Raw genomic sequence first — 23,542 nt, forward strand, 5'->3', positions numbered from 1 at the left:
ACATGACGAACTTGGTGTTTCAGAAGGATAAACCTTGCAGCTCTTATAAACTCTGGATTCCAGGCGAAGAGTCTTCTATTAGTATTGTTGTTGTAGAAATGGAAATCAAATCCAATACTTGGCTCTGAAATGGAATTGTGTTGTTTTCAAAGGAAATTAATTGCCTTCTCTCCTAATACATTTTTGTATGTGTGTATGGGTCATGGATTATTTGGGCATTCTAGTGAAGCTTAAGGGCCTTTTCTCAGAAAACTGTTTTTAAGTAATTTAAAAAATCTTATTTTTTATTATATACTTAGTAACCATCACTAACTAAACAAATGCAAAAAAACTCTCTTAATCTATTTATTTTAGGTTATAAATATAAAAAAATGCTTAGAAAATAAACACAAGAGTAATACATATGAGTTTATGATGTATAGAGAAAACCTGAAGAATATATAAGATTTGAGACAGGACAACCTTATTATAGAATGCAATTTTATTTCACATTCATTTTGGCAGTTTTTGATAATTTTCTCATTTAAGACTCACACCGATCCTTTAAGGTAGATCCTACTGGTATTATCACATATTTAAGAGATGAGGAAACTGAAGCTAAAAGAGGTTACGCTTGTCCAAAGTCATAAAATTTGGAAGGCAGTAATGAGGCTTTGCAGAGTCAATTTATCTCATCATCACATAACAGGTTCCTTGATTTACAAATCAAGTGACCTAAGGCCAATGATGTAAACAACCATAAAGAAGAGGGTCAAGGATGTGTTGAAGGTAGGGAAGATGATTAAATGATGTTAAACAGTAAAATGAAGGCCTAAGAAATACAAAGTACTTTAACATATATGTGCCACATTCCATTATTTCGCTATTATTTTAAATAGGCTCCCAGAATGGAAGTGCTTCTTTGTATCTCTTTAAAGGCTTAGGATAGCATGCTGATTTCAAGTACGTCCCAAGATATTAGGCAGACTCGGGTCCAAATGCAGCTCTGGTAGCTACCTTCTTATTGGATTAGGTTCAGTGCCAGTCAACAGCTTACTATGGCTTTGTCCTCAACCAGTCCCACGGGGGACTTGAATTCAAATCATGCTAGCATCATATCCACTAGTTAAAATCAAAACAAACTGTTTAAAGAGGAAATGCTGACAAAATCTCTGTCAATAAAACTTTGAAAAGAAAGGTTTTCCTTTGCTGGCAAGTCTTTAAAATGGAGGCATCTTGGTGTTAGGAAGCCGCGCGTTTGAATCTTACCTCAGATATTCTGTGTTACACTGGGTAAACCGCTCTACCTGCCATGCTGCTTTAGCTGTAAGGTGATGAATTAAACCTGTAACCCTTCTGCCAAAGATATGAAATCACAAATAGATGACTTGGGAAACATTCTTAAACTGTATAATGGTAGACACCATTTCTGAAATGTACGGATGCTAGGAGACTCCCAGGGCCGTGCAGTGACTCGAGTTTGGAGAATTCACTATTGAAAAGCTCCCGGCGACTCCAGTAAAGGAGGGAGATGCTCAGACGGAGGTGTGGTCTCATCCCTGCCATGGTGGGTAGGACCCAGGGCCCTTCCATCCTCGGGGCATTTTCCTTGACTTCTCGATTAGTGGCTGTGTGGATCATTCCTTGGTTTAAGTCTATTGGAACCCAGTAGATGATATCTAGGCATACCTCTCAGTGGCTATTAATATTTCAGCATGAATAGTGGTTTGTTATGAAAAACACGTTTTGTTTTTCTATAAATGTTATGCCCTACACTGGAGAAGGCTGCAGATTCTTTCCAAAGAAAAGGGTTCATGAACAGGTTGAAATCCTGCAACTCTGTAGGAAAAATTCCACCATCACAAGCCAGTGAGTTAGGAAAATGACTTTTATTCATGTTTAAGACAGGCTTCAATTTTTCTAAAAAGACCCCAAGAAATGTCCTGGAAAGAAATATTTTTTTAAAAGGTTTGGGAGCAGCTGGATAGCTCAGTGGATGGAGAGCCAGGCCCAGAGACGGGAGGTCCTGAGTTCAAATCTGCCCTCAGACACTTCCTAGCTATGTGACCCTGGGCAAGTCACTTGACCTCCACAGCCTAGCCCTGACCGCTCTTCTGCCTTGGAGCCAATACCTTTGGAAGCAAACCCTACAAATTTGGTAGCTTAGAACGCAAACCTCAGGAACCAGGAGACCCCAAGCTCCAAACCTAACTGCTTCTGTGCCAACTCTCTTAAAATTCTAAGTGGCAGAAAAGTAGACGATAGATGAACAAATCGATTTAGGAAGAGCCCGTGCTAGCTAACGAAAACACCGGCCCAGAAGGCGTCAATGTGCATGCATGTGCACACACTTGTCCCTTACCCAGCAGAGGCTCAAGTACAGCCGAGTCTGGTTAGGCTCCTGGGAGCTCTCGCCTCGCTTTACTCCGGGGCCTCAAACTTGGAAAACTGCGATCAGAGCCGATGTGCAATCCAATGATTTTGGCAGTGGCAGCCCGAGGACAAGGTGCTTGGAGAAGGGCCCCAGGAAAGGGAATGCATATCCCCTTTGCTGCCATTTGCTCAGTCAAGCCTCTTCCCGGCCCAGAAGCGGAGAAGGCGGGGCCCCGGGCCCCAATCTATCCTAAATACTACCCTTAAAGTGAATGGGAAGGGGCCGGCCGAGCGCTCAAAGTCCTGGGTCGGCCAGGCGGGCTATCGCGGGCTCCGCCGCGACGTCCGCCCCGCCCCCGCCCCTCCCGGTGCCGACGGATCCCGTAGCGTCGCAGCCGCGGTCACGGGCGCGCGCGTCGGATGCTCTTCGGTTAAAATGGCCGGAGAGGGAGCCCGCTGCTCCCCCCGCCTCGGCTGGGCCTTCCCGAAGGCGGACTGTGCCGGGCCTTCCGACAGTTAGGCCCCGGCGCCGGCCCGGTCTGTTCCCACCCTCCCCCGCTCACCTGGCTCCCTGGCAAAGGCATGAAGCCCCAGCCTCGCGCCGGGGCCCCCCGCAGCTGACATCTGCTCCCGGGCCGGGCCGTGAACGAGCAGCGAGTGAGAGTGCGTGTGAGCGCGCGTGTCTCGCAGTCGCGGCCGGCGGGGGGAGGGCTCTCGCCTCTCCCGTCTCCTTCCCCCCCCTTCTCCGCCCGGCTCCTTCCTCGGGGCCTTCTATATGGGCCACCTCCTCTCGAAGGTGCCGCGTAACCGTCACAGCCAGAAGGGCCCCCGGTGCTGCTGCTGCTGGTGCCGCCGCCGCCGCCACCGCCACCTCCTTCGGCTGCCTCGCTTGCCTCCGGCCAAGGCACCTCCCCTGCCCTCGCCTTCTCCCTCGCCGCCGCCCCGGAGCTGGGACTGTTTGCTCCGCGGGCCCTGCATGCTCTGCTTCATCGTGCACAGCCCCAGTACGTCCGCCCCAACCGCGGCCGCCGGCCTAGAGGAGGAGTCGCCGCGGGACCGGGACCGGGCCTACGCCGCCACCTCGCAGCACCTGGCGCACCGCAGGGCGGCTGAGGACTGCGCCACCGCCGCCCGCCACTTTCTGCTCTCGTCCGCCACGGCCGCCGGCTCCGCGTCGTCGGCCGCCTGCTGCAAGGAGCTTGGCCTGGCCGCCGCTGCAGCCGCCGCCGCCTGGGAGCAGCGGGAGCAGCAGCAGGGCAGAAGCCTCTTCTTCCCCGGCGTGGGGCCCATCCGCTTCCTGGGGCCGCCGCCGCCTCCTTTCCAACTCTTCCGGGGGCAGCCGGCGGCCGAACCCCCCACCCTGCCTGACATGGTGTGTAAGCGGAAGGGGGCCGGGGTCCCCGCGTGCACCCCTTGCAAACAGCCCCGCTGTGGTGGCGGGGGGTGTGGGGGGGGAGGAGGCAAGCCCGGAGGAGGCGGGGGCGGTGCATCGCCGCCCCGTCCTCCGGAGGCCAGCAGCTGCCAGAGCCCCGAGCAGCCCCCGCCGCCGCAGCTCTGCCCTCTGCCCGCGGCCTCTGACTCCTCGGACTGTGCGGGCGCCGCTCTGCGGAGGGACCCCGCGGGCGAGAGCCTCGGTGGCCCAGCGGCTGCCGCGGCATCCGCTCCGCCACGGCCGGAGGGGGGCGACCCGGAGTCTCTGGACCCCCCCGAGAACCCCAGCGACTGTTGCAGAGAGCCGCCCCCCGAAACCGCCGGCATCAATCAGCTGCCGCCTTCCATCCTGCTCAAGGTGGGTCTGGGCTAGAGGGAGCGTGGGCGGCCCGAGCCCCCACCCGCGTCCCCGCCCCCGGGGGCTGGCGGCTGGCTCCTCTGTCTCTCCTCGGGCGGCCGGGGACGGGCGGGGCCCTGGCCTGGGGGGGTCCCCGACGGGTGGGGGGTGGACGGAGAGCTGGGGGCGGGGGCGGGGGAGGGAGAAACGCGAAACTGATAGCCAAGGGAGGAAACCTTGAAATCCCCAGTTAGGCAATTGAATGGCTGTGTAGCCCCGGTTGTGTCTTGCTTCAGCGTAGTAGATAAGATGACTTGTTTTTCCAGAACAATTTCAACTATAATTGAATGGTATTCCCTGTAGCCAGCCCTCCCCAAGTGCTCACGCTCTTTACGTTGTCGGGGATGTGATGACAGAACGAAAGCCCGTGAGCCAGCTCTTGCCCTCACAGAGCTAACACTCTCCTGGGGCTTTGCAACAGGTACGCGAGCCGGTCCGCCCAGTGAGGAGGCCCGGAAGTCCGGGGCAAAGAGGCTGATCCCATTTGGGAAAGCTGGTTTGGAGAGAGAAAAGGGAGACTTTAGAAAGGAGGCGCTGCCATGCTGAGCCTTGGGGGGAGCTGGAAGGTGGGGAGGAGAATTACTCGGACACTTTGCAAGTGCATTTCCAGGCTACGGGTTGCTAGGTGAGAGAGGTTGTCCTCAGGCTGTGATGGGCGAGGGAGGAGGCAGGCCCGGTAAGTTTTGTCACTGTCTGATGATACGCTTGAATAGTACCGGGGAGAGCGGGTCGCCTCCCCTGCCCCTCTCCTACGCTCTTCCCCTCCCATTTCAGGCGACCTTAACTTGCCCCAGTGAAATGATGAGCTTGAACTACAGATGATGCGTTTTTAGTTATGGCCCAAACACAATATGACTGCACTGTTTCTGATGGCATTGCAAGTGCATCCCTGTATCACACCCACCCGCATCTGTGTGTACAGAAGCGCACACAACGCATTGAATGGCGGGCAGTTTTCTGGGGAGCTCAGGAGCAGTTATTTGGGTTCCTGCAGAAATCAGCTCTCAGTGCCCTTGAAGTGCCAGGGCCTGTGCTGGATGTTGTGACTACAACAAAGAAAGGCCGCCGTCAGCGCTCCTTGGAGGGAAACACACAGACAAGTTGTATGAGATAAATCGGGGATCATCTCAGAGGGAGGCCTCTGGAGCAGCTTCTTGTTCAAGGATGGAGCTGAGAAGCCGGAGCCGAAATGGAGGGAGAGAAGTCCAGGCACGGGGGAGGGGAGCAGCCAGGGAACAGCTACTTGGTCTCTGGGTTGGTGGAATAGTGGAGGCACCCGCTCAGGTCTGTGCTTTAGGAAGTTACTGGGTCAGCTGGATGTAGGCGGGACTCCCTGTGGGGGGGGGGGGGGGAGACCATGACCCTATTGCAGTGATCTGGGCAAGAAGGGACGGCAGGAAGATGGTGGCCGGGTGAGCTGAAGGCATTCCTTCCCTGGAAGAGATAGAAACAGCAAGGTTTGGCAGCTGACTGGATACAGGGAGTAACGGACAAAGATGAGTTCAGTTTTGTGCCTGTTGCATCCAAGACACCTCTTAGATTCAGCTGGAAAGGCCCAATAAGCAGTTCACAATGAAGGGAAAGACCAGAGGCCTAGGCATTGAGATGAGAGTTGAACACAGGCGCGGAGAGAGTATGGAAGAAGAGCAGGGGGCCACAGCGAACCTCTAGAGACCCTTTAGAGCCACCATTAGGGCTGTGACTAAATCAGCAAAGGAGAACTGAGGCGTCTGGTAGGGGAACCAAGAGGAAGCACTTGTTGCAAAGCGCCAGAGAGGCAAACCCGGGAGATGAGGGTGTCCACCCATGGAGAGGGGTTGGTGTTGGCCAGAAGCAGGGCTGTCTCTGGCCAGGATTGGGGAAGAGAAGGCTTTTGGGACTAGTAGAGGGGAGCCCAGCGCGTGGGGCATGTTCTCAGATTTATCCTGGGAAGGAGGAGGAGGGAAAGGTTTGAAGGGGCAAGAGCTTCAGGGCCTAGAGAGAGGGAATCAGCTAGAGAGGAATTTCTGCCGTATCCAGTCCACAGAAGGGAGGCTCTCCTCCAGCTTAGTTCAGCCATTGATGAGTTGGTGTGGAACAGGGAAGAATCTAGGGCTGAGGCTTGTCCAAAAATGGGCCAGAGGGGGGGTGAGCCTCCAGAGCAGCGGCCAGTTTGAAGTGGTGAATTGAATGACCTTTGGGGCCTCCTTAGACAGGGTGAGCTCATGTCCCGGAGCAGTTCCTCAGGCCTGTGGGTGGAGGAATGGGAGAAAGATGAAGATGAAGTGGGCTAAGGCAGGATGCCAGAGACAGGAGAGAGACCTGGCGCTTGTGAACCAGAGGGATGGCGGCGGCCTAAAGAGCGCGAGCACTTGGGGTTCCTGGTGACGTTGAAGGACTCTGAATGGGTGCTGCTGGGGAGGTCGGGAGATAGGCCGAGGCCTTTAAGGAGCCTGAGGAACTGGGAGACCAAGAAAGGGAGGGCTGGTCAGGGCAGCAGTGGGGGAGGAGAGGACAGGGAAGAGCTAGGTTTCTGAACTTGGAGAAAGGGGAGAAAATGACCTGGGGGTTGGGAAACCGTCTTCCCCATGCCTGGGATTGTGTGGCTTCTTGATTGAGGAAGACAGATGCAGAGTGATGTTAGGAATGCCAGAGTGTTTTGACTCTAGGACCTCTGTGCCAGTTTTACCATTGAGAAGCCCTTGATGGAAGAAGGGGGGGTCAGAGTATAACTTGAATGTGGTGGGGTTGAAGAGAATGGAAATCAGAGAAGAAATCACAATTTCAGAGCAAAAGACAAAATTTGGCATTTAGATTCTCTCTGAATGGGATTTAACAAATGTTAATTTTGTGACTGAATCAATTGAATATTTAGGATTCAAAAGCATGGTTGAATACTAAGCACCAAGAAGTTACTGAAGAGTAGTCTACTTAACATTTCCAAATCATCAGAAAGTCAGTTACTACAAACATGGTACTTCAAAATCAGGGCAACTTGCATTTTACAGGATGGGAAGAGAAGGGAGTTAGGGTTCTAACTAGGTTTTAAACCCATTTCTTGGCCCCCTTCAATGTGCCATCATTTATTTGGCTTGATTGTTTTAATTTTACTGGAGTATTATATTCATTGTTTTGATTATGCCCTTAAAGCCTTTTAGTCTGTTTAATGTGGTAATTTAAATACTGCCATTAAAAAAAGTATTAAGGAAGCTAGGAATTATCTTTTTGTACCACAGATGAGTTCAAGCAGTATGTGGGTTATTGAAGTTCATTTTCTGTCACTTTGTTCTTTTGACTATTCTATTAAGCATTATATACCCTCATCCACAGTACCTGTTTTTTGCACACTGGAGACCACTTGCTTGGTCTAAATGCCTATTTTTGTCATGCTGTTTATCACTCTAATTGCAGGAGGCCAAAGAGTGGAATTGACTTCCTTTTCTTTTTTTCAAACGGTTTCATTCCCTCTTTCTTTTTGGGTGATGGTCTTAGTTGGTTTTTCTTTCAGAAGATAGTATGCTAAGGGGGCAGGAAGATGAAAGAGCATTTTTTTACAATATTTTTGGTAAACTAATTCTAAGTATAAAAATAATTTGGCCAGGTTATTCTGTAGGAAAACCCTCTCTATAAGGCAGTCTTTGGAGAAAAGTGACAAATTTTAAGGTCCTTTTGGTTTTGGTAGGCTGACTTTGGGAACTTAACTCCTGTTTATTTATAAAAAGATTTTAATTCACACACTTGACTTGAAAATGAACTTTTGGAACATAAGCACTTTGTAAATTGTGAACTGTTTATATAGATACAATTCTGTTAAACTCAGATTTAAATTCCTTGGCTGTGTAGAAATTTTCATTATTTTAAGCAATAGATGATATAATTGTGAGAACTGGGAAATTTTCATTGCAGATACATGTATATATTATATTTTTTGCTATTATGCTTTGATCTAACTTTCTAAAAGCTTAAATCCACACACATATACACTACATAACTAATAATAAAATCTTATTATTACATAATAGTACTTTAGGATTTAGAATTTTTGTATTTTTCTCATAATTAGACAGGCATTTTGTCTTTAATTGTTTCAGTTTTTTTTGTTCTTTGACAAGTTGCTTATATTTGCCCATTTTACATATGTAAAGTGGAAATCTTTCGCTACAGACACAGGAAGAGGATTCTGTTAGAAAAGATGATACATAGGTATGAATGACTTTATATTCTGCATAAATTTGCTCTCTACCCACAGAAGTGAATATGGCTTAATACTTGATTGTTTAAATAATTAAAAAACTTAAATAAGTAAATAAGAAGGATCTGATGTTTGTCACTGTGGTGATTCCTCCTATTGATACAGAGCACCACCCCTCCTATACTGTAAGGTGACAGTGTGTCAGTTGGGAACCCAACTTTGAGTAATGAGCCTCATCACTCTTGTTCTACACGGTCCTTTGACATCAGGCATATAGTTCATCATTAGATTTCTACTTCCCAAGTTAGCAGGATGTGCCAGAACTGTATTCCAGTGGCATAGCCTGTGAGGATTCAGCTTAACTTCTGTTTCATGTGAAGCATTGGAATAGGGTTTCAATGGTTACAATTACTTTGTATTTTTTTCTTTCTTCATCTTTTGGGCTGGCCTTTTTGATTCAACCTCTCATTTTATTTCCTTATAGATTTTCTTGTAGTTGTAGCACGTCTCCCCTTTCCCTTGTCTTGAGCTTTTTGACCTTATCCTTTCTTGTGTAGGGATGTTGGTTCTGTTATTCTTTCTACCTCTTGAGGGTCCTGTCAGCTTCCTTTTTTTTATAGCGATAATTCATTATAGTCTTCTATTTACTTGATTTAGTGGATAGACTGCTGGACTAGGATCCAGGAAGACTTACATTAAAATCATACTTTTGACATTTGCTAGTTGTATGATTCTGAATAAGTGACTTCTCTGGGTTTCCTCATCTGTAATGATAGCACGGTATGTAAAGAGCTTAGGAAGCCTTAAATCAGTATATAAATACCAGCTGTGATGATTGCTACTTTCGTTTTCTTTATTCTGATTTTTTGTTAGAGCCTTCCAGATTGAAGTAGTCTTAGGATAGATTCCTGTCTTTTGTCTTTAATGTTTCTTGGATATTTGTGGAAGTAGATAAAAGGACCTTTTGGTAATGACTGCTGGATATAAACTCACCTCGCAGACGTGAGGATGGTGGTGGTGATGCACGTGCTTCATCTTGTTCCCAAGTGGTTTTGGTTTCTTCCTTTAGGATGTCTTACCATGACTTTGGGAAGCTCTCAGCAGACTTAGTGTAATATTCCAGGTATTGCCTTTCATTTCCCTTGTTTAATTTCTGCTCGTCTCTGCAATTGTGTATTAGTGACTTTCACAAACCTGTCAGCCTTGAATCTCTTTTGATTCCCCCAAACCCCTATATATCCTTGTCGCAGCGAGTGTGAAATGAAGTGGAGGTAGTTCTCATGTAATTAAGAAGCGGACAAACTGCTTTCCAGGAAGCATGATGGCCAATATCTGAAAATCTTGTTTTAAAGTCAATGATAAGTGACATATATGTAATATATACGCAAAGAATTTTTACACTTTTTAGCTTATGCAGTTATTTAATAAATTAATACCCCTGGAATGGAGGAAACCAGTTACCCAACATCAAATAACTGGGTCTGGAGCCTGCAGAAAGAGAAAGAGGGAAATTATAATGCCATGACCTAGTCATCTTCTTCAGTAACAATATCGAAGCCCTAAAGAAAGAAACAAACAAAAATCACTGTTGCATTTCTAGCTGAAAAGAAAAGTGTTTCCCTTTTTATGTCTGTTTACTATAGACTGTGTTTTCCTCACAGATATTTTCCAATTTGTCCCTGGATGAACGTTGCCTTTCTGCATCATTGGTTTGCAAATATTGGCGTGACCTGTGTCTAGACTTCCAGTTTTGGAAGCAGTTGGACCTTAGTAATCGTCAGCAGGTATGGAATATTATTTTGAGAAACTGAATGTGCTTTCAATTTATTCAGAAGTCATTTGCTCTATTTCTCATACTTTTTGGGTTGAGCAGAATTCAATTTTAATATGGAATTAATTCTAATTTTTAATCTGTAAATATACTTAAAGTTGATAATAATGATGCTGATGCTGCTAATAAAAGTTTGTGAAGTGCTATACAAATATTTTCTAATTTAATTCTCCCAATAACTCTGGGGGGGGGCTACTATTATTAATTCCATTTTACAGATGGGAAATTTGAGGTATTAGAGATAATTGGTTTGCTCAAGGCTACAGAGATAGTAAGTATCTGAAGCAGGATTCAAAGTTATGCCTTCCTGACTCTAGCCATATGTAGTATCCTTTTGAGAGGAAGTTAGGAAATTTGGGCAGTTATTTATCTTAGATATTTAGGGAAATTTACTTACTGATAAGTTGTAATAATTACACACACAATGGCCTTACATGTGGGCACTTACTGTTTATGAATTGCAAATAAAATTTATCATAGCCTTTTAAATTTACTTTTAGAACCTGATAGTCCTAGATATCTAAAATATAAGGAAATCCTAAGAAGACTAAATTTCCTGGGATGCTGAACCTTTTAGAAAATTATGATATAGCTGGTGAGTTGTTGACATACTGCTTTCAAGTTTAAGAAGAATAAATTGTATAGCTAGGTCCCTTTTAGAGTGAATAAGGTATATTTTTCCATTTTCCTAAAAAATCTGCTATGATAATAACAATTCTCAGGCTAGAAATTAGTCATTTGACTCTTGAGTCCTAGACTTTTCGTTTTGAATTTGTGTAATCTTCAAGGCTGGTGAATTTTTACATAGGTAACAAAGTAAGTAAATAGTGTCTTATGGTGAAGAGTGCTGGTCTTGATATCAGGAAGGCCTGGATTTTAATGCCCCCTCAGATACTGTTATTTGTGTGGTGTTGGGCAAGTCATTTAACTTCTATACCTGAGAGACTCCCTAGGTCTGTGTTGGCCAATCTTTGGCGTGTGTGCCAGAGTGTGCTAGAGGGGACTGCCCTCCTCCCCCTCTACCACTCCAGAGGGCATTTCTCACATGACCTGCCCCTCTGCCCAGCAGCCCTTTGGGGCAGTCCTGACGAGATTGTGAAGCTAAGGCAGACTAGGAGAGCTGCACAACTTGATTTTTCTTGGTGTTTTTTCCCCTCATGAGTGGTTGGATTAAGTCACTGGGGTCGGGGTTTTATCTTTCGTGAGAGTCTCGAAGGGCTAGTAAGCCCAGTGCTAGTCCCACGAATCAAAAAGTACTTCTAAAGTGCCTGATGTATGTCAGGTCCCGCGCTAGGTGCTGAGGATAGAAGACAAAAATGAACACATGAAGTTTCAGTGGCGTCTTAGAAGCTGGGACTTGGTATTGGTGGTGGTCAGCTTTGTAAACCACCTCATAATCTTCCTCCCCAGCCTTTGAATCAAGTCGTCTTGTCTATAAATATGGAACAAAGTGAATGATGAGGCTTTTTTCCCCTGCCAGGGCAAGGTCATTTTTTGGTGTGGTGCGTGGGGAAGAGAGAGGTTGAGATTATGGGGTATTTTTCATATGGGTGAATTTAAATATTTACTTGGGATAGTTTTCCCAGGGAAATTATACATAGCTTATATTTCTGTATTCTTACTGTGTACAAACATTTTAAAAACATCTTGGACGTTTGGTCGGTGTTAAGTTAAGCTTAAGCCAAGCTTAATAGGAATATTTACTTTCCTAAAAGAATAGAAAGCAACAAAAATCTTGGACTTGAGTGCATTTCCCCCTTCTAAAATATTTATTTCTAGTTAACAAAGTAGTAATTATGTTTTTAGTTTTGATAATTCAAGACATGTTGTTAGATTTGTTTACACATTGAGTTTTGACATCACAATTACTTCCCAGAAAACTCCCCTACCCTAATAATTTTAATCTATTAATACTTAAAAGTGCACTAAAAGTTTTTGGAACACGTGCATATCACCATGTATTCAGCGTTGCCCTAGTCAGTGGGCAGCCACTTTGTGTCTTGTTCTTTGCCAGTATGTGTAGAGGACTTTTCTCTCTTTTGATGCCTATGGGGTATTTGCCCTGTAGTAGAATTATTGGTTCAAAGGCTATGCATAGTCTAGGTACTTCTGGTATAATTCCAAATTGTTCGGCAAAGTGGTTGGACCAATTCACAACTTTAACATAGGTTCATTTTCATCTTTTGTCATATTTACCATGATAGTTCGTTATCTTCATATGCCGCAGTTGTGTGTCCAGCTAGTCATTTCCCATTTGAGTAGCACATATTTTATTTATAACTTTTTGTTATCTTAAGACTGCAAAGAATATTTTTGCACCTGTCAACCTTTTCTTATTATCAGCTTTCTTGGAAATTAGTTCCGGGAGAGAAATCTCTGAGTCAAATTAGGAATAATTTAGTAATTTTTATTACATGGCTGCTAGTGGTGAATTAGGATATGTGTTTTTCCACGGAGCCCCACCAATAATACATTTTTCCTTTTCTTTTTATCTTTCCTTTGTATCATCTTGATAGTTGTGAGGTGATATTTCAGGGTTGTGCCTTTGTTGATATGTTGTATTCTTTTTTTGAAACAGTTAACATCTTTTTACTTTTTTTTTCCTCCTGGTTGTCAGATCATCTATTCAGGTGGAGAGGAGAGAGGAAGTTATAAAAATTATTTGTCATTTTATGTTAGAAAAAATTAAAATTTATATTTTGATTTTTTTTCTTTCCATAGGTCACTGATGAACTATTGGAAAAAATCGCATCAAGGAGTCAAAATATAACTGAAATCAACATTTCTGATTGTCGAAGTATGTCTGATACTGGAGTGTGTGTTCTAGCATTTAAGTGTCCTGGACTACTTAGGTATACAGCCTATAGGTGTAAACAACTTTCTGACACCTCTATCATTGCAGTTGCCTCTCATTGTCCCTTACTTCAGAAAGTACATGTAGGCAACCAGGACAAATTAACCGATGAAGGACTCAAGCAGGTAATCATCTTTGATAAAATGAATTTAGTGATATTAACTCAAAAATATTTTCTTACAGCAATAATTTGAAAGTAATACATTGGTTGGAGGGTGGAAGGATGAAATTTCTTTCTTTTTTTTTTTAAACCCTGACCTTCCATCTTGGAGTCAATACTGCGTATTGGCTCCAAGGCAGAAGAGTGGTAAGGGCTAGGCCATGGGGGTCAAGTGACTTGCCCAGGGTCACACAGCTGGGAAGTGTCTGAGGCCAGATCTGAACCTAGGACCTCCGGTCTATCCACTGAGCTACCCAGCTGCCCCCAGAATGAAATTTCTAATAGTTGCCAAATATTAAAATGTAGACGCTTCCATATTTATCCATGGAATTTTGTCTTTGTTAGATCAGTTAAAATAATTTCTGTGCAAGTTTTTGCTTTGTGCTATAGTCCTAGCTTCTATTTCTAATGCTTGTTAGTCATCTTGCAAATGGATGCTAGGTGAAAGGTAGCCTGGATGAGTGCATGACTTATTTTTCCATTTATATAGATAGACCAAACTTTTTGCCATAATGTGTTTCTGGGAATTTAAGATTTATATTGTGAATCAAATTATATTTGCCCATAAGCAGGTTTATTTTATTTAAAGATTACTTTTTTTGTCCATGGGCTCATGTTATGAAAGCAAAAAATATAAGCTACATCTATTTCTATAACCGTATAATTAGGGTCTAACTCCTCCCCAAAAGACATAACAATAACACTTTTAGATTTGTAAATCAGTTTATGAATAGTATCTTGTTTGTACTCTATACATTAACTGTGTCAAGGTTCCTATTGTACTGTAACTTATACATATAGAACATAAAAATAGAACTGTATTTTGTCATAAATTTGATATAAAAGGGGTAACTGGGTAGTTCAGTTTATTGAGAGCCAGGCCTAGACATGGGGGTGGTCTTCAGTTCAAATCTCACCTGAGACTTCCTAGCTATGTGATCCTGAGCAAGTCACTTAACCCCCTTTGCTTAGTCCTTGACACTTTTCTGCCTTGGAACCACTATGTAGTGTTGATTCTAAGGTGGATGGTAAGGGTCTTAAAAATAAATAAATAAATCTAACATTTTGGCTGTAACAAATATTTAAGATGTAATAATTTGTTCAATGTTTTTCAGTTGGGAAGCACTTATAATAATTTGGGTATCAGGTTTCTTCAAACCTATATAGGAAAAGATGAAATATTCTTAGAGGAAAAGACTAATTTTTTCCATGTACATCTATCATTTCTGTTATCCTCTCCTGCTGACTGATCTCAATTTTGTGATAAAGAGAAACAAGCAAAAAATATTTGAGTACATATATAAAAATGCTATCATAAAAGTCTCCCACCTTTCTCTTGTGAGGGAAGAGGTATGTATCATCTCTTCTCCATGATCTTGATTATTTTTGTTACTTAGATCTCAACTTTCTTTTGGGGATCTTTTTATATACACTGTTGTGGTCATTGTGTATACTCTTTAGGTTTTACTTTTTTTTCACTGTGAATCATCAGGCTTCTTACATTCTCTGAATTCCTTTTATTGATCATAGTAATGTTCCTTTATGTTCATACACCTTAATCTTTTTAGCCATTCCCCAGTTGTTGGGTATCTACTTTGTTTCTAGTTCTTTTCCACTATAAAAAAGTGCTATTCTAAATTTTTTTTTTTTTTGGTATTTGGAAATTTTCTGTCTTTGACTTTCCTTGGGTTTATGCTCAGTATCTGAATCACTGGGTCAGGGGATGTGGACATTTTAATTGTTTTTCTTCTCTGATTCCCAATAGAAATCCATAGTAGTTTCAACTTCTTTATAGCTCTGCCCAAAGTTCCTGTGTACCTTTTCCCCCACAATCCTTTTCATACAGACTGTTTCCAGTCTAGCAATTTTTAGAGAAGTGAGGTGAAACCTCATTTGTTTTAATTTTTATTTCTTTCATTTCTTTATTATTTGGAACATGTTTTCATTTGGTTGTTTATAGTTTGCAAATCTCATTTTGAAAAGAAAAATTTTTTTCCATATCCTTTTACTGCTTATCTTTTAGGGAAATGATCTCTTCTTGTACTTATTTTTTTCTTTTCAGTGAATGACTATAGTAAATAGTCATTTTTTCTCCCTTCTAGATTGTGGGCTTGTGTCCCAGGGAGAAGCATTTTATAAAATAACATTATTGGCATAATATAATAAAAATAAGAGCTTTGTCAAGGAGAAGGCCTGCCCTAGCATAGAAGTTGTTTTTTAACTGGATCTATGATTTAATTAGTGTAGAGTAGAGAACTTCTTCCAATGTAGTTTGGGAAGTTTTATAGTAGTGTTTAGGAAATTGAGATGTTTATTGACTTGCCCAGGGTCACATAGCCAGGTTGTGTCAGAGGAATGACTTGAACCCAGCTCAGTCAACTTTCTGAGGCTAATTCTTTCTCTTAAACTTATTTTTTGCTTTTATTGTTCTGAACTTGCCTGTATGGGGCAACGAGGTGGCCCAATGGATAAGAATACTAGGCCTGGGGTCAGAAAGACTTGAGTGAAATCGAGCCTTAGGTGATACTTCTGGGCAAGTCATTTAACCCAGTTTGCCTTGGTTTCCTCATCTGTATAATGAACTGGAGAAGGAAATGGCAAACTACTCCAGTATTTTTGCTGCTGTTGTTCAGTTGTTTCAGTTGTGCACGACTATTCATGACCTCATTTGGAGTTTCCCAAGTGGCATCAACAAAGAGTTGGGTACAATTGACCAATAACAACAACATTGACCTATATTAGTACACTAATGTCCTGTCTTCCCAGAATACCTCCAAGAATTGTCTTTTTTTTGGGTCATCTTCACCCATCTGATGAGGATGAAATAGAATCTTTTGAAAGTTGACTTCTACAAATCAGATTTGACAAGTTGTTGTTATACATTTTATTTAAACTGTCAGTTTTTTAAACTATTAGTGAAGGCCCTAAAAGGTATAATCTTTCCAGGGGGCCATTTGTTCATTGTTTCAGTTGTGTCTTACTCTTTTTTACCTCATTTGGGGTTTTGGGGTTTTTCTTGGCAAAGAACCTTGAGTGGTTTGCCATTTCTCCAGCTCATTTACAGATGAGGAAACTGAGGCAAAGAGTTAAGTGACTTGACTAGGGTCACAGAACTAGTGAGTGTCTAGGGCAGATTTGAACTCAGGTTTTCCTGGCCCCCTAGCTGCTCCAGAGGCCTCTAGGTATATGCTGTTCACATTGACCTAATTGTTTCAGTTTCATTCTTCCCAAGTCATGTGGTGTGACTTAGATAGACTTTACATGAGTCGGTCTGTATTCTAATAGAAATGTTATTCCTCCTCCCCCCAAGTAAAATGACATAGGAACCTAGTTCTCTTTTTACCCTTGGATTTCATTTTAATGAGCAGTGTACAGGGCAGTTGGGGTAGCCCTTTATTTTCTAATTTGGGAAAAATGAGGCGAGATTATAGAATTTATGCTACAAAATGGAGTATTTTAAAATAATACACGATAAAGCTTTCATGTTAATAGCGTAAGTCATGTTGTATAGTCTGATCAAAACACTAATTTTCTTAACCAGTTGTAGCAAGTGCAGTTTTAAAAATATTTTTCCATATATGAACTGTGTATTTATTAATGTTACCAAAAACAGTTACTTTTCAAGTTTGAGACACTAATGGGGGTGATAGTTGATATTCAGTGTTAGGTGATTAATACTTAGGATTTCTTCACAAATTAAAATTGGGAACAATGATAACAATAGTGAATTATAGAATGTGGATCATTAATCTTATTGATTAAACGAATTGACTTTTGAAACTAGCTTTAAATGTAGCCAGTTTTACTTGATTATTGCCTCTAAGCATTTTCCATGTTTCCACAGTACAATTGCTTCGAGCTTTGACATGGCACTATAAGAGCCTTCTGAATTGATCCAGATTAAATTATGTTCTATACAGATAGAGTTTATGTACTGAAGAAAGTCCTCAACCAATACAGATTGGCACCCTCTCTAGAACTTGTAGTCTAGGAAATTACTTGGTCTCTGAGAGGTTAATGAACATATGGTATATGTCGTGGTTGAGAATTGATCCCCAGGTCTTCCTGATTCCCAAACCCAGTTCTTTACTATGCTGTACTGCCTCTTCAAGTATATTTTATTATAGTCCAATTCTCTAATTACTTTATATGGCTATTTTCTACAAACCAGAATATTTAGGAAGAAGATTATCCCATTCCTTAGTCATACTGGATTAAAGAGTTTGTCTTATTTCCAACTAGTGACATAAATGTTTAACTGATCATATGTTATCATTCAGTTTAAAACAAACCTCTCTTGGTTCTTGTCCAAAAGGGCTTAATTGCTAGACTTATTTTTTCCTAGTACTTATAATTTGGATTTTTATGACCTTTGGGATGGCATTTACCACAGAGGGTCATATATTTAACTTGATATATTTAATTTACCAGGCACCTGCTCATTATTCATTCCTTTGCTGGTAGAATGAAGCAGGAAGTTTGAGTATTTGAGAAAAGAACTGTAGGAAAAGCTCAAGGACAAGGACTGCTTTCCTATTGTCTCAGAAGCAGTTTGGATGATAAATCCAACATGTAAATAGAATAAAAACCAAAGTGTTTGTAACATATCAAATATCATCTTCATTTTAATTAAGTTAATTTTGTAGTCTTGACAACTGCTGCACATACCTAGCCTAATTGATTATTTTTCTTAATTTGCTAATTGCCAAGATTAAGAATTGAAATGCAGTAATGATAACTTTTTTGTATAATGTGTTATAGGTTTACAAAGTACTTCTATGACAACAATCCTTTAAGCCACAGCTGGTATTATTATCCTAGGAAATAAAAGGAAATTAGGCTTGGGGGGTGGAGTTACATAAAGCTTAAAGTTGATAGGCTTAAGAAATCATCTAGCCTAGTGTATTAATTTTACAAATGAGGAAACAAAATCTCAAAGAGCTTATGAGTTGGTATGGCATTACTTGAGGCATTTTTAATACCATGAAAAGGATATTTGATTTGGAATCAAGAAAGACCTTGGTTTGAATTCTGCTTCCATTGTTTATTAGTTGACTGTGGGGGATTCATTTTATCTCTCTAAGCTTTAGTTATTACTTTAACTGTTAAAAGGGGATAATAGTATCTTCTTTAGTGGGATAATTTACATGATACTATATAAACCTTAAAATACTATATAAATAAATGTCAGATGCTATGAATTCTATAATAACATTCATAACACACATATGTCACATAAGTTGTAAGCGTGTAAGAGTGGTGATTCGAACCCAGGGCTTTTCTAGTGCCTCAAATCCATTTAACTTAACCTTTAATGGCACACAGATAAGTGGTGGCAAGGATTGGAACTCAGATCATCTTGCTCTAAGTCTTGCAGTCATCTCATGATCTGATACAAACTCAAACTCTTTGTTCTAAAGGATATTTGACAGGTCTGGGAAACTACTGGATCAAATGAAAATTATTCCATGTTTCTATAAATAGAATTGAGTTGAAATAAATTTGTTGTTAAGCTTTTTAATTGAACCAAGACGATAACTGTACCACGAAAACACACTTTAAACTTCAGGGGCTTAAAATATGCCGTAGTGATATTAAATATTCTCTGTATTCAATCAGTATACATTTATAAGACATGGACGCTGTACTAGGTTCTGCAGATAAAAGACACACATTAAGTACAGTTTCTGACCTTAAGGAATTTTAAGTTCTGCAGAGGAAAAGTACACACATATATGAGAATGTCTCCGGTACTTTTGGCAAAGAGGACCTAGCCTTTTGGGAAAGTCGGGAAAGGCCTCGTGCAGAAGGTGACACTTGACCTAAACTTTGAAGGAAAACCATGAAATCATGCCAGTGAAGTGACTTAGTAGAGATAGACCTGGAGCTGGGAAGACACCAGCTGGCTGTTCCTTAACCTCTGCCTTTATATACTGGAGAAGGAAGGGACAAATGACTCCAGCGTCTTGACCAGAAAACCCCCTAGACAGTATTAGAATGCTGTGGTCCAGGGAGGTGTGACTGAATGACTGAAGAACAACGCTGCTCATAAAAGATCTAAGGTAGGAGGGAGAGCCTTCTGGGGTGCAGCATAGCTTGTGTAAGAGCGTGGAGAGAAGACAGAGCTCTGCTCTAAGCTTTCTCTGATTCGTGGCCTTCTTGGCGGCCTCTTCCCCTCCCATCGGTTTAGTACTCTTCTGTAGGTCGAGCTTTCGTCTGGAGAGTCAGTTCCACTTTCTCCCCAGAGATTGTTTGGATCACCAGTTGGGCATTTCCAAATCGATATCCAGGACACATTCTAAGCTCAGTATGTAACAAATGAAGGCCCCCCCCCCCCCCCCCTACGCATCTCTAGGGTCGCCACTCTTCTGGATTCCTCACCGTTCCCATCCCAGGTCAGTCGTCCAGTCTTGCTATTTCTGCCTTGGAAACTTTTGGACCTGAACTTTTCTCTGAGCTTATCTCACCTTAGCTCAGACCCTCATTGACTCTTGCCTAGATGCCTGCAGTGGGCTTTCTGGTCTCTGCCTCACGTCTCTTCCTCTTCCAGCCCATCCTTATACTTGACTGTGACTTCCTATTTGGGGTTAAGATTAACATTAATATCCAATCTCCAAGATTGATTGTGAAAATCAACTTAGAGCAAAGGGAAAGTAAAATCTGGAGAAGTCAAGCCAGCGGCTCCCTCCCTCCACGTGGGTCCAGGCAGCGAGTGTGGCCAAAACCCAAACTAAAAAGCTCAACGTAAATGATCCACGTACACGGAAAGGGAACGGGGAATTGTGAGAAATGTAGTCCAGGGCCCACATTCTAAATCATACATTGGCCAACTCCAGTGACTTCTTGCTGCCTCTGGGGTCAAAAATAAACTTTTTTGTTTAGCGTTTAAAGCCCCCAAGCCTGGCTAAAATTCTGTTTTCCATCCTCTTTAGATGGTCTCTCTGGATTTCTTACACTCTAACCAACATGACTTTCTCTTCCATTTTTTACTCTTGGCACTTCATTTCCCATCTCTGTGCCTTTACCCTGGTTATTTCCACTGCATGGAGTGTACTCTTCCCTTACTTTGGCCTCCTAGAGTTCATCTCGTCTTTTAGAATACAATTTAGGCATCCTCTTATGCATGAATCCTTTCCGGATTCCCCAACTCCCCGTGACTTTGTATTTAGCTTCTTGGCATGTATTTGTGTACACTTAGGCTCACGCTGGGTATTTTGAGGTGCCTTTGCCGTCTGGCATTAGAATGTAAGCGCCTCATGGTGTTGTTTCATTCTTTGCACTTGATTGAGCACGTCTGAAAGGATGACATTCTCAGGGGAAAAGGAGTGTTTGGAGAAGACGTGGGTTTGATTGAGAAGCTCCGTTTAGAATATGTTGTAGTGAAGACAGAGGTTCAAGATGTGCTTTGGACAGTTTGTGGTAAGAAGACTAGAGCTTCGTAGAGAGATTGGGATTGGAAGTAGAGATCTCAGAGGAGGGAAGATGGAACTGGGAGCGCTCATGAGATCATTAAGAGCTCAGACAGAGAGAAGAGTGTCCACAACAGCCTTGGAGGACAGCCTCGTTCTGCTTCTCAAGTTGAGTTTCATTTTTCTTCTGGGTTTTACGTGCATTATCATGCGAAGCATATTTTCATATTGCTCGTTTTTGTAAGCGAATAACCCCAAACCCCCAAACATGCCCCCCATCTATGAACAAGTGAAAAATTGTATACTTTCCTCTGAACTCCTTCTCCAGCGATTTATTTCTCCTTAATCGTTTGTATTGCTGAGAGTAGCTCGGCCAGTCACGGTCCATTATTCCACAGGGTTGCTGTTACGGGGTACTCCTGTGTTTTCCTAGCTCTGTTTACTTCACTCTGCATCAGTTCATGCAGATCTTTGTAGCTCCTTCCCGAAATCCTCCCGTTCGTCGTTCCTTACAGCACAACAGTGTTCCTTCCCCTTCGTAGGCCACAATTTAGGAAAGCTCTGATTCTGGGGGCTGCCACGGGATGAGCAGAGCGTCGCCCCAAAATCCCAGGGGAGACGATGTCTGGAAGATAGTCTAAATGACGATATTTGACAAGAGAATCATTGATAACTTTGCAGGAAGCAGTTTCACTTGGATGTTGAAGTTAGAGGTCAAATGGCCAAGGCCGGGGAAAGGACACCGAAAATAGATTTTTAGAGGAGTTTGTCTCTTAATTGGAGTTAATGGCCGTTGGCCTCCGTTTCCACAGCAACTGAGGTACCACCTACTGAGATGCCAGAAGAGCCTTGTGTGGGAGGCTTGAGGAGAGGAAAGGTTTGGAATAGCTGTTTCTAGGGAGTGGGATACCTTGTCACTTAAGGGAAGAGTAAAAGGAATGCCTTGCTCTTATTGTGAGATTTGCAGTTTGCAGTTGTATATGATGTTAGGATGACGTTGGAGTCTAGGACAATTTAATGCCAAAGCTAAGATTATGAATATGTCAGGGCATCTGTGAGTATGTGTGTGTGTGTATATATGTATGTTATTTGTTTTAGAGAGAGAAGAGAGCTGTTGCATATTTTGAAGCACTTATTTTTATATTTCCCCCCAATATGTCTGATGGTTTCTAGGTACATAAAAGTACATTGAACTCATGATTAAAGTTTATTTTTGGATTAAATAGTCAAATGATTTCAGGGTTGATTATTTAGCATGAAAATTTTAGTTGGTGTAGTTTGAAAGTAGAAAAGTAGAAAGTTTAATTCCAGGTTTTCTTTCATATTTAGATAGCTGTATCATTTATGATATTTGGAGTAGGGAAAATAGAATTAGGGTGCTTTTCTACTGAAGACAGCACTCCAAACCTTAAAATAATTCCTTACATTTGGTTTTGAGCATCCTTCCTGGTATATGATAAATTGAAAGAGCTATTTTAAAAAAAAATTTCAGCGGTTCCCCATTTGTGGGATTTCAGAAGTATATATTTTGAGCTATTTAATTTAAAAAACAATGTTACCAGAACAGATGTATTATAATATCTTTACTATACAAATCATCAAAGGTAAGATTCCAACTAAGAAGTTAGAAATTGGAAAAGCTAGGTGGTTCAGTGGATTGAGAGCCTGGCCAAAGAGAAAAGAGGTCCTCGATTCAAACCTGGCCTCACACGCTTCCTAGATGTATGACCCTGGACAAGTCACTTAACCCCTACTGCTTAGCTCTCCCTGCTCTTCTGTCTTGGAACATTAATACACAGTATTGCTTCTAAGATAGAAAATAAAGGTTTAAGAAAAAAAAGTTAGGAATTGACAAAATTATCTCCTCGCAGTTCATGGGATCATACCCTTTTGGTTTCTAAACAAATTAAATAATTAATGCATGTAAGAAAAAAAGTATGGACCAATTTTAGTATTATAAGAGTATCAGAAGCTGAAATTTTAATCTATGTATATTTCCCCCCAAAATAATTAGAATTACATATACATCTAAAATAATGAGAATGTTTTTCTATTATATTTTTATTTTTATTCATAACAATGATTTAAACCTTGCTAAATAAGTACATTTATATAATTTTATATTTGTGTATATTCATCCATGCAAATAACATATCAAGTACCACCAGGTATACAATAATTTTGTCTTAAAATGTGAATCCTTTCACGTTTACTGAGACCTCTCACCTGATGGTTAGTAAGTGAGGAATAAAGTATTATTAAAGCACAGGAACTTTTTAAGTAGAAAACAAAAAACAAAAAACTCTCCACACACACACACACACACACAAACCTACTTGCAACTAATACCATGAGTTACTATGCACTTTGGTAAGATTATTTTTGGGGCTTGGGTTGCGTTGAATTGCTGGTCTGTGATGGTATTGGGGAGACTTCTGTTGTGGAAACTTCTTCCACCAATTCAAATAGGTGAGTCTTAAAACTCAAACTCTAGCCCTGGATTTCATTGCAGGCTATTTAAGCATGAAAGAGAGAAGGGGTTATATTAATGTTCACTTAGGTCTGTTCTTTGACTTTAATCAGACCCTTCCTGTTTTTCTTTCAAATTCTTGGGAATGTGAGATCCACAAAATTCTCACTTATTAGCAGTATCTTGAACTGTTTGTTACCCTGCCCAGCCTGGTTGGGGCCACTGCTGAGCTGGAAGGATATTGGGTAGGGGGGGTATGTTGTTGTATGTATCCAAATAGATGTTTATTTCTATTTGAGACACAGATGTTAATCCTGTCTCTTGTTACGGTTTGGTAACTGATGGTATGGCTGAACTAAATAACTTCTTTTCTCTTGGAAATGTATAATTCTTATCAGAAATAGGCATTAAAGTTGACAAAAATTAAAGTTAATTCATCCTCTTGGTCAGGAGACAAGTTGCTTGTT

At 41.9% G+C, this 23,542-nt stretch overlaps 1 protein-coding gene across 2 annotated transcripts in view; it reads left to right on the plus strand.

The window, feature by feature from the left end:
* The first annotated feature begins 528 nt into the window (after positions 1-528).
* FBXL17 (F-box and leucine rich repeat protein 17) overlaps positions 529-23,542 on the plus strand; it is a 449,402-nt gene continuing 426,388 nt past the window's right edge. Inside the window, exons 1-3 of one of the 2 annotated variants that reach the window (XM_056824950.1) lie at positions 529-4,141; positions 10,013-10,135; positions 12,904-13,161. In XM_056824950.1, the coding sequence (XP_056680928.1) occupies positions 3,128-4,141; positions 10,013-10,135; positions 12,904-13,161 (1,395 nt within the window). In that variant the 5' untranslated portion in view covers positions 529-3,127. The remainder of the gene's footprint in view (positions 4,142-10,012; positions 10,136-12,903; positions 13,162-23,542) is intronic. The other variant, XM_001380499.4, reaches the window with a different exon arrangement.

Source organism: Monodelphis domestica, chromosome 3, assembly GCF_027887165.1.
Source record: "Monodelphis domestica isolate mMonDom1 chromosome 3, mMonDom1.pri, whole genome shotgun sequence".
Taxonomy (NCBI): domain Eukaryota; kingdom Metazoa; phylum Chordata; class Mammalia; order Didelphimorphia; family Didelphidae; genus Monodelphis; species Monodelphis domestica.